Here is a 15,169-nt window from a genome sequence, read left to right as displayed (position 1 = left end):
TCATAGGGGGAGGAGCCAGTGCACACCAGGTAGTCTTAAAGCTTTTACTTTTGTGCCCAGTCTCCTGCGGAGCCGCTATTCCCCATGGTCCTTTCGGAGTCCCCAGCATCCACTACGGACTATGAGAAATAGAATTATCGGTAAGTAAATTCTTATTATTTGTGGATAAATTAATAAATTGCAAACCTGTTAGCAGAGGCCTCAAATCATTGTTCACTGGAATAATTCCAAAATAGTTTTTCACCTGAGTAGCAGCTTCTAGTTGTGTCTATAAATGCAACAGCAATATGACCGTTCCAGTAGTAAGTTGTATATCTCTAACATTGCTTCTCAAAGTAATGGGGGTAATTCAGCTCTGATCGCTGCTGTGCATTTTCGCACAGTGGGCGATCAGATCCGAATTGCATATGCGTATACACCGCACTGTGCCGGTGCGTCGCACGGCTGCAACGGGCATCAACGCCATGCGACGGGATGGTGCGAAAAATACATTCACACAGGCGATCGCAAGGAGATTGACAGGAAGAGGCCATTTGTGGGTGGCAACTGACCGTTTTCTGGTAGTGTCAGGGAAAATGCAGGCGGGATCAAGCGTTTTCAAGGAGGGTGTCTGACGTCGTATCCGGTCCCAGACAGGCTGATGTGATCGCAGCAGCTGAGTAAGTCCTGGGCTGCGCAGAGACTGCACAAAATCAGTTTCTGCAGCTCTGCTAAACATGCGAAAACCCACTTCCCCTGTAGGTGGAGACTATCTGATCGCCGTGCTGCAAAAATCGCTGCCTAGCGATTAGATCTGAATTACCCCGCATGTCTCTCCGGGTGGGTAAAGTACAGCCTTCACAAACATGGCTGACACCCAGCATAGCTAAGAGAGGAATGTAGCAGCTTGTGGAGCAATAGATGTAGTGTTCATTCTAGCACCCTGCACCTCTCACAACCCATGCAGTTCCTCCTTTCTGCCTGGGATGTCACTCTCTGCTCTGGTGCTTCTAGCAGACTCCAGTCTGTATGTCAGCACTGAGGTATAGATCAGCATGTGCTAGAAGCATCCGGAGCAGAGAGTGACACCCCAGGCTGGAAAGAGGAACTGCGCAGGTTATGAGAGGCGCAGGGTGCTAGAATGGATGGTTACAGAGAGTGACTGAGCACAAATGCATTTGCTTTAAGTGTTAAGTATCTTTATTTATTTATTTATTTTTTATTATTTACTAATTGCCATTCCCATTGTTTTGATCCTATTCAAGTATATATTAAATATGTACAGCACTCTTAACTTGTGCAATTGCTACATATAGATATCTACATTGTTGCAAATGGAGAAGACAGTCAATTTGCCTTAAAACTTCACCGTCTTGGAAGAACTTCTTTTCGTAACCTTAAGAACAAGCGGGATTATCACAAGCATCGGCACAAGATGTCATGGCTCTATCTATCTCGTCTCGCTGCCATGAAGGAGTTTGCGTATATGAAGGTAATTGCCAGTCCTGAATTTTGGTGTGTATGGGTTGGCCAACATCCTGATGCCGTCCTCTACCTGAGTGGAGAGGGCAGCCGTGAGGTTGAACGACGCAATTTGCAATCGTGGTTTTGGACAGAAGGGGCGGGGTCACAGTGACAGCCAATCTCCTACTGTAAAATGCAGAGCGTCACGTCTTTAAACAACAGGTGGAGGGTGCACAATGTAAAGAATGCTGGCCATGCACTTCCATCCCTATCAGATAGTTGTCCCCAACTGTCAGGTCTCTCCTGGTGGGTATTTTTTTTAAATCAGTATTTGTATGAAGTAATTACTAATTCTTGACCTTCATGCTAAGGGAAGCCTACATTACGTAAAGGAAGTCACGTCCCTCTGTCAGGAGTACAGTGTATTTGGCCTGGTCTGAAATGCCTAGTAAATGTAGCAGCAAAAAGGGGCAATCAGTTCTGTCACTTATGTGTCTCTCTTTTGAGTTTGAACTTTTTTATTACATTGAGAGTTGAGGGCAAGATCTGGCATGCCACCTTTTTCTGTTTTTGTCCATTTTGCCTGTATAAAACACTAAACAAGCGTTCCCTGAAAACTCACCTCTTTAGGCAAGCATATCAAATTCCAGAACCGGCCACATTACTTTCATAAACCTTCCTATCAAATTGCATCCACTCTGTACAGTCCACACATATCCTCACATGTCTTCTCATTTTTCACTTTCCCTTCCTCTCGAACCCGGTTCATCATCACTGTGTGACCATATCATACATTCCACCAAGAACCTTTGCAATCTGGCGAACAACTATGCAATAGATAGCACCTATCCTTGTGTATACATGCCTATTTCCCTATAGATTGTAAGCTTGCGAGCAGGGCCTTCCTACCTCTATGACTGTTATCACCCAGTTTGTTGTTATTATTTCCAATTGTAAAGCACAACGGAATTTGCTGCGCTATATAAGAAACTGTTAATAAATAAATAATAAATAAAACCTCAATATCTTGAGGTCACTATCCATCCTAAAGAAGGCATGACCTGCACCTACAGATGCTGTTACATTTGCAAAGTAAACAGAGCTGTTTTAAAGTTTTTCTTGAGGTCCATCTGTAGTAAAACTGTGAAATGCGCTTAGATCTCCCCAGCATTGGTACATTTAGTACAACTTGGTGCTACCAGCAGGTGGCATGTTAGCTGCTGTTGGGTTTAGGTTATACAGTATCAGTGCTGGCAGGCCCTCTGGTTTTCCTTACACATATCCATCAGCAGTCCAAAACCGCACAGAGGGCTCTTCTTCCCTCTTGTAAATCAGGGTGGCAGGCACTACAGGATTTCCTGCGATCAGTGGGGAAACAGACTTTCCCTGTGAGCTGTATATAATGGTTTGAGCACGTTGTACAGAAGTCTGGTGGCCAGAAAGAAAATTATTACTGCTCACTTCCCAGCTTTATGCCTAATTCAGACCTGATCGTAGCAACAAACTTTTTCTCTAATGGGCAAAACCATGTGCACTGCAGGGGGGCAGGTATAACATGTGCAGAGAGAGTTAGATTTGGGTGGGGTGTGTTCAAACTGAAATCTAAATTGCAGTGTAAAAATAAAGCAGCCAGTATTTACCCTGCACAGAAACAAAATAACGCACCCAAATCTAACTCTCTCTGCACATGTTACATCTGCCCCAACTGCACTGCACATGGTTTTGTCCATTCGAGAAAGATTTTGCTGCTGCGATCAGGTCCGAATTAGGCCCTTCATGTGGTTTTTCTACGCCACTGCGGTTCTGTTATCATGAATGTCCAGGTGATAACCATGTTGCATATAATAAACAGCATGTAGATTCCACAACACTTCCTCAAATATAAGAAGTTTTCTAGACTTTGGGGTATATTTAATTGAAGTCTGATCCATTCCGACATTCATTTGCGCTACAGCAGCGGCTAGCGCTGCTCTCCCCCCGTCTGGCCGCGGCTCTCCCTCCTCCCCCGTCTCTGCTCCCGCACCACAGCCGCCACTCACGGTCTCGCTTGCTGGAGCCGGGTGGACGCTGCTGTGACACATCCTCTGGCGTGGCTCTCCCCGTCTCTGCTCCCGCATCTCACTTCGACTTTCTTAAAGTCGAATTGAGATGGTCGTCACAAGCACGCGGATCGGCAGCTATTCCGCCGATCCACGTACGAATTCCTCGACTTGTCAAATAATTTGGGGTTAGATTGAATAGGTCGGAACCCCTTCCGACCTAAAAAAGTCGAAAACTGCTGTCTTTTTTCGACAGACGGCAGCTTTCGACTTCAATTGAATATACCCCTAAACTGTAATCATACATAAGCAGGCATTGTTGTTTCAACCGTGTATGTATAATACTCATTAATTATTTTGTTGTTCTGGGTGGAGTTTAGGGAATTAAAATAAAAACTGTTTTGCACGTCTTATCAAAATAAGATAAAAAAATTATAAAATGATACTTTTCTTCCAATTGGTCCACCTAGATGGCTGTAATGGTATCCCGTGCCATTTATTGTAGTGACCCTAGGGTCCTCATTATGGTGTACGGGTGGAGGGTGTACATGTAGGCAGCCTAACGAATATGAAGTAAGTAGTTTGGCCTCCGTTTGTGCCTAAATGTGTCCTCAGTGATAATCTGCTTTACGAAGCTTTAGAAAATATTTGCTGTGGTTTATCCAAGTGCATATTAAATCCCCATCTACTCGGCGCAGCAAGATATGTGAAAGCGAATTGTGGTTTCAAGGCTAACTTAGTTTCTGACTTGTCCTTTCGTTTGGTTTGGCTGTAGCTGCGAGCGAGGCACATTCATTATATTATTAGTGGACAAGTGGGTGTAGGTTCAAAAACAAATTCCAACATGAAAAAACATTTCATTTGAGGCAAAAGTGAGCGATGTGCACTACTGGGCATGTCTGTCCCATATAAGAGAAGCTCTGTTCGTGCTCACGTTGACGAATGTCTTTAGTTTCTTGTTGGTTATTTCAATACTGTGAAGCACAGTTTTATATTATACAGCCCAGTGTAAGCACGGAGTGTCTGAAATCCGCTGGTCAGCAACGTTCCCAGAGTACGGCTTGTGTTTTCCCGAGTGTCAACCACTAAGAATGCCAAGTATCTGTTTCACTCAGTCAGCGCAGCGATACTGGTTTCATTCTTACCAGAACCCAGCAGTTTACTGTTGGCTCATTGACTAATTGTTTGTAGAGTAATTAAACCTGTTTATTCTTCCACTTGCTTTCTCATCTTGTTTTGATAGCTTAGATTCACTCTAGATTAGTGATGGGGAGTCTAGGCAGGTATGAAAATGACAGGTGCTTTTATTGCCATTGCAACATGTCTATATGAGATCACCAAACCATAATATACAGGTATGGGAACTGTTAGGTGTGTATTTCAGAACTTCTAGTTTTTAGTCGGGAGATTAATAGAGTTTCGTAGCTGTTCTTCCTAAACGGCTCAATTTCCATGAATATTTCTGCATTCTAGTTGAAAGCATCACATTTATCTCGTGAGTTGTATGAAGGAAAATACTTATTTGAAATAGTTATAGAACGTTGGGGGTAATTCTGAGTTGATCGCAGCAGGAACTTTGTTAGCAGTTGGGCTAAACCATGTGCAGTGCAGGGGAGGCAGATATAACATGTGCAGAGAGAGTTAGATTTGGGTGTGGTGAGTTCAATCTGCAATCTAAATTGCAGTGTAAAAATAAAGCAGCCAATATTTACCCTGCACAGAAACAAAATAACCCACCCAAATCTAACTCTCTCTGCACATGTTATATCTGCCTCCCCTGCAGTGCACATGGTTTTGCCCAAGTGCTAACAAAGTTCCTGCTGCGATCAACTCAGAATTACCCCCGTTATTCCAAAGAGGAGTCAGGGGGAGAGTGGATAACCATGGGGTGCAGCAGGTCCAGGAGCAGGCAGAGAATGCAAACTCAACTTGTTAGTGGATTTGCCGCCCCCCCCCCCCCCCTTCCTAGTGTTAAGCACCTCGGTTTCTTTTCTTTCTTTCTTTTTTTTTGGTTGGGGGGGGGGGGGGGGTGAGCTGTTTATGGTGGCTTCACATTTTTTTTATTAGCTTGTCATTTTTATTTTTTCTAAGTCACAGCTGCAAAGTTAACGTATTGAAGTTGGTGGGGCAGATTAAGAGCTCCATTGTGCACTTTGGCAGCCACACCTGACCCCTTTTTTTTGGGGGGGGTGCTCCCAGAGACAGCTCCCTGGGTCATGGATTGGTGTGTGGCCAGCGACCGCAGGGCACCTAGGGCTGAGTTACAGTGGTCACTTCTGTAATATTTCTTCTAAATCCATTCAGAGCAAAACCTTTTATTGGTAGCATTTAGAGACCAGCACAATATTAATTTACTCAGTGATAATCTGCTTTACAAAGCTGTCCATATAAAGGTGGAGCACAAGTTTTTTTTTATCATGGGTCACTTCTTTTATTCCATTTTCATGCTCGCTTATGTACCCCTGCCTCTAGCCTTTTCTGAATTTGTTTTATATATCTCTCTGCTGTCTATAGGCTATAAGTAAATGTCATACATTTCAATGGAATAGTCTAACTGCAAACTAGAATGGCCCAATATTCAAGGATATCCTTTAAAATATATGGTCAGATATTTTAAAAATCATATTGGTTTGTTTTAAATTGATAACTTTGGCAGAGAACGGGTCTCATTCATAGGGGGATATTCAATTGTTTGAAATGTCAGTTGGGTGTCTGTTTTCTCCTAATAGACAATCAAACAATTGAATTCCCCCCAGTGTGTCGTAATCCGGTGCTGCACCACTGACAGCAATGACAATGACTGCAGGATGAAGTATTAGCATTACAGCATCAAGTTGAGGAGATGCCTGTAGGCCAGGCATGTCCAAACTGCGGCCCTCCAGCTGTTGAGAAACTACACATCCCAGCATGCCCTGACACAGCTTTAGCATTCACTGGCAGCAAAACTGTGTTAGGACATGCTGGGATATGTAGTTTCACAACAGCTGGAGGGCCGCAGTTTAGACATGCCTGCTGTAGGCCCTCCTATACCTACATACGCTCATCATAGCAATCCGGCTCTCTTTTCCAGTCCAGCTGGAAATGCTTTAGTAGCAGATCTAGCAATACAGGGTGACTGCATGTGTAAGTGAACTTACAGAGAGCGGCTGTACGCAGTCCGCAATATTTTATTTGGATTCTAAAATCTGAACCATAAGACCTTTTTATGTTCATATTTTTTAACATTTGTGCTTTGGAACAAGACCACAATGAGTGGTTAATTTTGTTGCAAGGATTGCTTGTCAGGTAATAAATATGGATTCCCAATGCAGCAAAATCACAAGTAAGATATAATCTTGGGAATGTCTCAGGCTTTTATATTTCTCCAAATAAGATCTCGATTTTTTTTTTTTTTGTTTTCAACAGCCTTGAGTGGGATGTTTTAATATCTGTCACAGTTGCGCTGTAGTGACAAAGCTGTTCAGGAGATTTGGTATTTCCTCTGTGTATTCTTCTCATTACCTTTTTGGAAGCCTGAGACATATTTAACAAACGTCCTCCTGAAAGAAGTATATTAAATTGCCTCTTCTGTTCCCAGGGAGGAATGTCATCCTTAAGCTTGAACTTCCACAATGTAATTGGGTTTTCTGTATATCAGTCAGCTAAATGCCTGCAGATCAGTCTGGCTTATTCTGGGCACAAGGGTCTTTTGTCCGTGTTGGTAATCAGTATTGCTCCAAATGTTAAATGATCACTTTGTACATTGATTAATCATCCTAATTTAGAATCTGTATGTTTAATGTACAACTGTTATAAATATATATTCTGTTTAATATTTCATGTGATGAGGTCTATTATGGGCCCTTCTTCTGTATTTTGGCACATGTTCTAGTCTGTGTGTGTCACTGCTATTATTTCTTCAGATGCTAAGTCTTCATTAATAACTAAAACTTTCCATCAAGAGTAGCCCCATGAATGGCGTTATTACGAATTGAAGGCTCTTGCAGACACTTGCACACTTCATTAGGAAGGAGCTTATGGCCAGTATCCAATTGCATGCACGGCAAAAATGGGCTAAAATAGCCTGATAGCATTATCAGGCTATCAATTATAGCCCGTTTTTATCATGTGGCAAATGACCCATTCTTGGCCGATAACACGCGATCCGGGATAAGTTCCTGGACTCTGGGCTCATTTGATAGCCCTGGGCCAATCCGTTGAGTATGGTAAAATAGCGCAGTCAATTGGATACCAGCCTAAGAGTGTTCACACAACATTTGAAAATAGTGACAATAGAAGTAATGCCACTGACCGTGAAGTGTAAGCGTGTCCCGACTGGTGATGTATTGGGTCCGGGCTGATGAGTCTGGCTCCTGTGTCAGTTGGGTAGCCAGCTTTTCTCTTCTCCTGGTGCATGAAGTCCCTGCTAGGGAATTCCATCCTGAGAAGACTGTATAGCGGGTTGCAATTGTACTCTAGGTACCAAAGACAGCGCTTAGTAATACACAAAAAAATTAAAAATTAAAAGTAAGACAGATGTATGCAGACAGGTGGAAAGGATTAATCAATATTTATTCAATTTCTATTTGGTCGGTTTAAAATGCTTTGTTACACATATAAGGGCATTTATGTGAACAAGTTAAAACATGACTGACTTGAAGCAAGCTGGGTGATCGTGTGCAGGGCACTAATAAATAACCAGTGGTTGGTGGACCTATGTTTCCTGGGTATGAATGGTAAGTCTCTCCATTAATAGTTACCGATCCTGGTGGAACCAAATGTCACATTCCCTGGTGATGTCTCAGCATGAAGAGATTTCAACACACCGGTTGTGGGAAATAGGTTCTCCGTTTAGCAATGGAAAGGTCGTCAGAGAGAGTCCCAGGCTTGTTCTGAAGAAGGTCCACCGTCCAAATGTCCTGGATAGTAGTGCCACACGGTCCACTAGTATGGTCCTTACGCGTTTCGCTGACTTCCAGGGGCAGCTTTATCAAAGGTATATACCTTTGATAAAGCTGCCCCTGGAAGTCAGCGAAACGCGTAAGGACCATACTAGTGGGACTCTCTCTGACGACCTTTCCATCACCCAGCTTGCTTCAAGTCAGTCATGTTTTAACTTGTTCACATAAATGCCCTTATATGTGTAACAAAGCATTTTAAACCGAGCATTTTTTGTGTATTACTAAGCGCTGTCTTTGGTACCTAGAGTACAATTGCATATTGTGTTCAGTTTGGAGTGACGTTCCAATTTTTTTCAGCTGCTAGAGGAGAATCAACTCTGTCAAGCGCATGGCATACCCACTCTTGCGAGTGAGGTTAAGTTTTTATCTTCTGTAAAGCGGGTTGATGTGTTTACGGGGGTTTAGTATGAAACACCTACAATCAAAATCCCGACTGTCAAAATACTGACAACAATTGACCAAGGTCAAAATACCGCCATTTAAAATGACGACAGGTCAAAAAGTCGAAACAAGTTTTTCAATGTTGTTTTTTTCGTGTGTATGTCGACATGGACACCGTGCAAGTGTACCGCGTCCCCTCGCGCACAGTGCTTCGCTGCGCACGGCACACTATTATATTCCCCCTCCAGGTCCACTGGGATTGTAAAGTATGAACAAGTCGGTTTCAATTAAAAAATCATGTCAACTTTTTGACCTAACGACATTGTAAATGTCAGTATTTTGACCTTGTCGGTATTTTAAATGTCAGTATTTTGACCATGTCGGAATTTTGACTGTCTGTCAAAGGTTGTCGATAGTTTGACCTTCGGGATTTTGATTGTAGGTAAATTGGCCGCATTCCGTTTACGGTATATATCCTGACTGAGCAGGACAGTCCGGGCTGTATTGCACCAGCTCCGTGGTCTAGCAATACTGCTTTAAAAACGCAGCATATACCAGATTAGTCTGCAGGACAAGCAGCAGCTGAATACAATGTTCATATATAGCTTTTAGCAATTGGCTTGATGCATCGCTAGAAGTGTACAACTGATGTACAGTATATGATATTGCTGACTGTTTATTCCTTTTGTTTTATGTTAAGTGCAACTTTCTCTCATTTCTAGGCCTTGTATGACAGAGGATTTCCAGTTCCAAAGCCACATGACTACAACAGACATGCAGTAGTGATGGAGCTAATTAATGGCTATCCCTTGTAAGTTATACAAATCTTATCTTAATAGTTTTTATACTGCGGTTTCTGTACCAGTTTATCTAATATATGTGTGCAGTATATTTGTGCCAATCATTTGTTTTCAGAAAAGATTGTGATCTACAATATGGCTGTTCTGTGTAAGTCACAAATAAGCAATTTATCAGTGTAATGTTTTTCATACAGAGACTTGCTGCTCTTCATATGCAAATACAGATGTGTCCTCATACATCTCCTCATACACCATGAGATTCCTGGCGTGAGTGAGGCGGCAGTTCCCGGGAAACTCTGCTAAAGTCGGGCGTCTTATTTTGCAGACAATGTGTCCTATTCACATTGCTATGCCAATAAGATGCACAAGCAGACCCTGGGGATTAAAGTGATATGCAGCGTGCCTATATTCTCTTTGCGACTGCAGCGGTATCTGCATACGAAATGCTACGTTACTGTGATTTCTGTGAACGCACTGTAGCATAGCGATGTCATAAGACGCATTTTCGGGGGGGTGGGGATGCTCAAAAAGACGATCGGCGTTAGTAAGTGCGCTCACGACTAGGCGTGACTAGAAGGGCTGTTTAACGTGACTGCAGCAATGATGAGAGAGGACACATCTGTATTTGTCCTTTTCCATATAGTAAATACCTGTCTTTCCAGTGAGCTTCAGATCCCACTGTGACATGGAGACTGCATTACAAATGGAATCTACAATATGAGTAGAAACAAAAAACCTGATTTTTATAAAACGGGTTCTCTGCTGCGCTCCCTCCTTTTTCTGTTGCTTTTTGTGTGTCTTGTGGAAATATTAAGGGATGACCATATAATAATATCCTCGTTTAAAGGGTTTTGTTTTTATGATGAGCTCTACAAGCAGACTGATACCCCTTTCACACCGCACAAATAACCCGATATATTGCCGGATCGACGCAGGTTGCTGTGCGGTGTGAAAGGATCAGTCCTGAATTCCCAGGTCGCCTGGCACGGTAATTCAACCCGGGAATACAGAAGGGTTAATCCTGGGCTATTACCGGGTCAGGTGCAGTGTGACCGGGTTTCCCGGGTCGATGCGACCCGGTACCTGTTCACTGCATAGGAAGAGGCAGTGCAGAGATGATCTCATATGCCGGGTCGGGAAGCCAGTTCTCATGGTCCAATGCCGGGCCGCACCCAGGAAGGACCCGTTTCCAATCCCAGGTGCGATGACTATTAGCATATATTCATACAATGAAATGTCACCCTTAAATCTACATAACAGAGAGGTGAGAAAAAAAAATGATAAATGTGATGGGGGGAGGGAAGGGGGCGTTGAGGGAGATCTATTATGCAATGAGAACTCGCATGTCAGCTTATTGACTGAAAACTCCAGGTCAGGCAGTTTGGTGCAGTAGATGCCATGTGGTTGATTCGAAGGTTTCAATAATTTGAGATTGAATAGATGAGTGAAATAATAATACATGGTTCCCATTCCTTGTAGAAACGCTGAACCCCTCTATCTATTAAAGCATCTCTGCGGTCAGAATAGATGAGGTATAGGAGAGCAGCTTGTATCTCGTTAATTAAAGGTGCTGTTTTCTTGACCCATTTATGGAAATCTTTCTTAGCTACGGTAACAATAATCTGCATGCGAGGCATTACACTTAGGGCAATGACCAGATTCCCCTGGAAACATGTAGCTGCACTGTACCTGTTAAACATAAGCTCTATGGAGGCTTTTTAAGTGGACCTCTTGTAGTGTAGAGGAACCTAATACCTACATTATCCTATCCATGGGATCAATAATGCCCTGAAGATCAGTTACCGCTGATAAATCATTAGACCACGCCAGTGACAGAGAGTTTGATATGCAGCTGAGGTCTTTTGCTATCAAATCTGGGTGGAGTTACCTAATTCCAAATGGGTTTGGCTTAATAAACGTTATAAAGAGTGAAGTGTAACGGTGGGGAATCTGAAACTTGAGCTGAGGGGATTTAAAGGACACGTAAATCCATAGATACATAAAAAGTTGGGAAATGTGGCGTTGTCCCACAATTGCTGAAAGGAGAACATATGGCCTCCCGGGTCAAAGACGTCTGAAATGGCTCTGATGCGTTTACATTTCATTATTAAAACCAGGCTTTATGTAGGGATGGAAGAAAGTCAGGATTCCATATCAATGCTTATTTCCCTATATATTGTAAGCTTGCGAGCAATTCCCTCTGTCTGCCTGTTATTACCCAGTTTTGTTTTATCATTGTTGTTGTTTACAATTGTAAAACACAATGGAATATGCTGCGCTATGTAGGAAACTGTTAATAACTAGGTGATTCATTGCGCCCTACGGGCGCTCTTCACACCGTTATAAGGGGCTACGCCCCCTTAACCCCTGCACGCCTTTCTAGGGTTCAATATTTGTATTATATGGGGTATTACCTGCATTCCTAGTTTTGTTAGTGGGTTAATATTGCACAATGAAAGGGCGTCCGATTTTGAAGGGGGCGTAGCCCCTTGCGACGGCGCGAACAGCGCCTGCAGGGCACAATGTAAAGAATGCAGCGGGTGTGGGGGGGACCGCGGATGGGGGAGGGGGTCGGGAGGCGCTGCGGGTGGGGGAGTGGGATCCGGAGGCGCTACGAGTGTGGAAAAGGCGGGGGTGCCGCAGGTGGGGGAGGGGCGGGTGCGGGGATGTTGTGGATGGGGGAGGTGGTTCCGGAGGCGCTGCAGGTGGGGAAGGGGCGGGTGCGCTACGGGTGGGGTAGGGGGTCCGGGAGTGATGCATGTGGGGGGGGGGACAGGTGCGGCAGATGGGGAAGGGGGTCCAGAGGCGGTGCGGGTGGTGGAGGGGCGGGTGTGGGGGTGCCGCGGGTGGGGTAGGGGGCTAGGAGGCGAAGCGGGTGGGGCGGTTGCGGGGGGGACCGTGGATGGGGAGTGTGTCTGTAGATGCTGTGAGTGGAGGGGGCAGGGATGACGGAGGGGGTTAAAAAGGTGGTGTGGAGGGCAGAGAGTGGAGTAGGAAGTACTGAGGCGCCGCATGTGGAGGAGGGGTGGGGGTGCGGGGGATGGGGGAGGGAGGTGCTGCGGGTGGGGGAGGGGTGGTGTAGGGTGTTCAGAAGTACCGCATGTGGTGGAGGGGTGGGGGTGGTGGGGGAGGGGGTCCGGAGGCGCTCCGGGTGGTGGAGGGGTGGGTTTGGGGGTGCCTCGGGTGGGGTAGGGGGTCAGGAGGCACTGTAGGTGGGAGAGGGGGTGGTTGCGGTGGAGGGTGTCTGTAGATGCTGCGGGTGGAGGGGGGGGCGCAGATGGGGGACGGGGTTTGGATGTGCTACGGGTGGGGGTAGGGAGTGGGGGCCGCAGGTGGTGTAGGGGCTCTGGAGGCGCCGCATTTGGGGGGGGGGGGGGGAACTGTGGGTGCCGCAGGTGGGGACGCGGCAGGTGCGTCGGATGGTGGAGGGTTGCGGAGACACTGCGGGTACTGTACCTGCCAGAAAGGTAGTTGGAGGGTGTGCATTAACAGCTATCGGTCACACTGCTAATCTCGACCCCTATGATCCCATCTCTCAGCAGCATCTCCCGCACACACATGGCATGTCTGCCTCTCTCGTACGGTCTCATTGCGGCGCTAGGCCGGGGGTTGCAGGTGTTCCTCCGCTTGGGCCGCAGGCTACCTGGGCTCAGTGTCAGGGTAACTATAGCGCTGTCGCGGACAGCCAGGGAGCACTGCAGTCTGCGGTGGCTCTGCTCCCACGTAACCCGCTCTGCCTCACATCTCCCCCTGCCAGCCGCCCCACATCCAGCGTTCCGCACTGGCCACAGCAGGCAGCCATAGTGTCCGAAGCAGGGTCCGGCTCTACAGGGAACATCGGACGGAGAGCTGGGGGAGGGAAATGGGAGCGCGGTGGAGGGTTGCCTCTATCCTCGCTGTGTCAGGCCGTTGCATGGGCTACTGTGACAGCCAGCAGGGGAGAGGCACCGGCGCTCAGACGGGGAGCGGGAGTGAGACCCGCTCAGCGTCAGACGGAGAGTCTCCTTCCGGGCTCACATCACCGCCGTGGGACCGGAGGGACGATGGATTCGGCTGGACCAGACCTTGGTCGGAAGACTGGGGACATGTGCGTTGAGAAGAAGCATGGTGTGTGGCAGAGTGTAGCTGTCCTGCGCCAGCGAGCCCCTGCTGAGCGTGCTGATGTGGGGGGTCAAGCACACAGTAAGCTGGTGTTTGTACGGCATACCCCCTCACACACCCCTGCCTGTGCCATACCTGTGCCAGCTGCTCCTCATTGCCAGGCGTCACTGATCTGCATAGATTAGCCCATATCTGTGACTCCGCCCAGTGTTAGAGACCCAGGCACAGAGTCGCAGATCTGGGCTATAATATAGGAGATCATTACCCCAAATGGTAATGTATCTAGAGCTAGTGAAAGAGTTCTCTAATTACTGATAAATCCTTTCCTCTGAGTCCAGTGGGGCACACAGGGCTGCCCTCCCTTGGACGGGTCTTTAGTTGGACCTATTAATATTGTATGAATAACCAACGCTTCTGTTGTGGTGGTTCATCCTTCTCTCTTATTGTTATGTGTGGGGGGGTTTTAATACATTTTGTTCCCCCAACTCCCTTGCAGTTCCTTGTTTAGTAACTGATGCTTCCCTGTCAGACTGGGGGCTTAAATAGAGGAGATTAGCCTGAACGTGCTTTGTGAAAGCAGCTCTGGTTCCTAAGGGAAGGCCTAACCACGATTAGTAAATGTGTGTCCACAGATGTTTCAGTCTACTGTGCATACCTCTGGAATGAAGCCACCACTGTACTTTTCCCAGTGGTTTCGTCTGTCACGTTTGTTGGATTTTCTGCAGTCAGGTCTGCACCTAGGACTCCGATTGTCATCCCTAAAGGTACTGTCTGCACTTTTTCAGAGACCGTTAGCCCAGATGCCAGATTTCGTACTTTTCTTCAGGGAGTACTACATGTGCAGCCTCCTTTTGTAGCTCTGTGGGACTTATCTATAGTCCTAGGGGCATTAAAGAAATCTCCTTTTGAGCCTTTGGAAACAGTGGGTTTATGTTGGCTCACCTAGAAGACATGTTTCCTGCTGTCGATTGCTTCGGCTTGCGGGGTATCAGACCTCAGTGCTCTGTCGTGCCACTCTCTGTTCCCAGTGTTTCACAGGACAGGGCAGTGCCTTGGACTCTGCTTCCTAAGGTTGTCTCTAAGTTTCATGTGAACCAGGAGATTGTGTTTCCAGCTTTAACGGGTTCCTTCCAAATGGAAGCATCATTAGATGTGGTGCGGGCTCTCCACATTTATGTGGACAGAACTAGGGCAGTTCATAAGTCAGATTCCTTATTTGTCCTGTATGACTTTCGCAGACGGGGCTTTCCGGCCTCAAAACAAACAATAGTCTGTTGGCTTCGTTTGATTATTTGTCAGGCTTACAAGGCTGCTGGGCTCCCTACCTCGGAGTGGGTCAGGGCCCATTCCACCCGTTCAGTAGGAGAATCCTGTGCAGCTCAGCGGGGGGCTTCAGCAGAGCAGCTCTGCAGAGCAGCCACGTGGTCTTCAGCCCACACTTTTCTACAAATTCATACGTTTGACA

General features: G+C 46.1%; 1 protein-coding gene across 1 annotated transcript in view; it reads left to right on the top strand.

Moving 5' to 3' along the window:
* Nucleotides 1-15,169, top strand: part of RIOK2 (RIO kinase 2) — a 143,819-nt gene that overhangs the window by 68,480 nt on the left and 60,170 nt on the right. The window contains exons 4-5 of the mRNA XM_063964061.1: nt 1,296-1,471; nt 9,526-9,614. Coding sequence (XP_063820131.1) covers nt 1,296-1,471; nt 9,526-9,614 — 265 coding nt within the window. The remainder of the gene's footprint in view (nt 1-1,295; nt 1,472-9,525; nt 9,615-15,169) is intronic.

Source organism: Pseudophryne corroboree, chromosome 1 (assembly GCF_028390025.1).
Source record: "Pseudophryne corroboree isolate aPseCor3 chromosome 1, aPseCor3.hap2, whole genome shotgun sequence".
Lineage (NCBI taxonomy): Eukaryota > Metazoa > Chordata > Amphibia > Anura > Myobatrachidae > Pseudophryne > Pseudophryne corroboree.
This window is presented reverse-complemented; position numbering and strand designations above follow the sequence as displayed.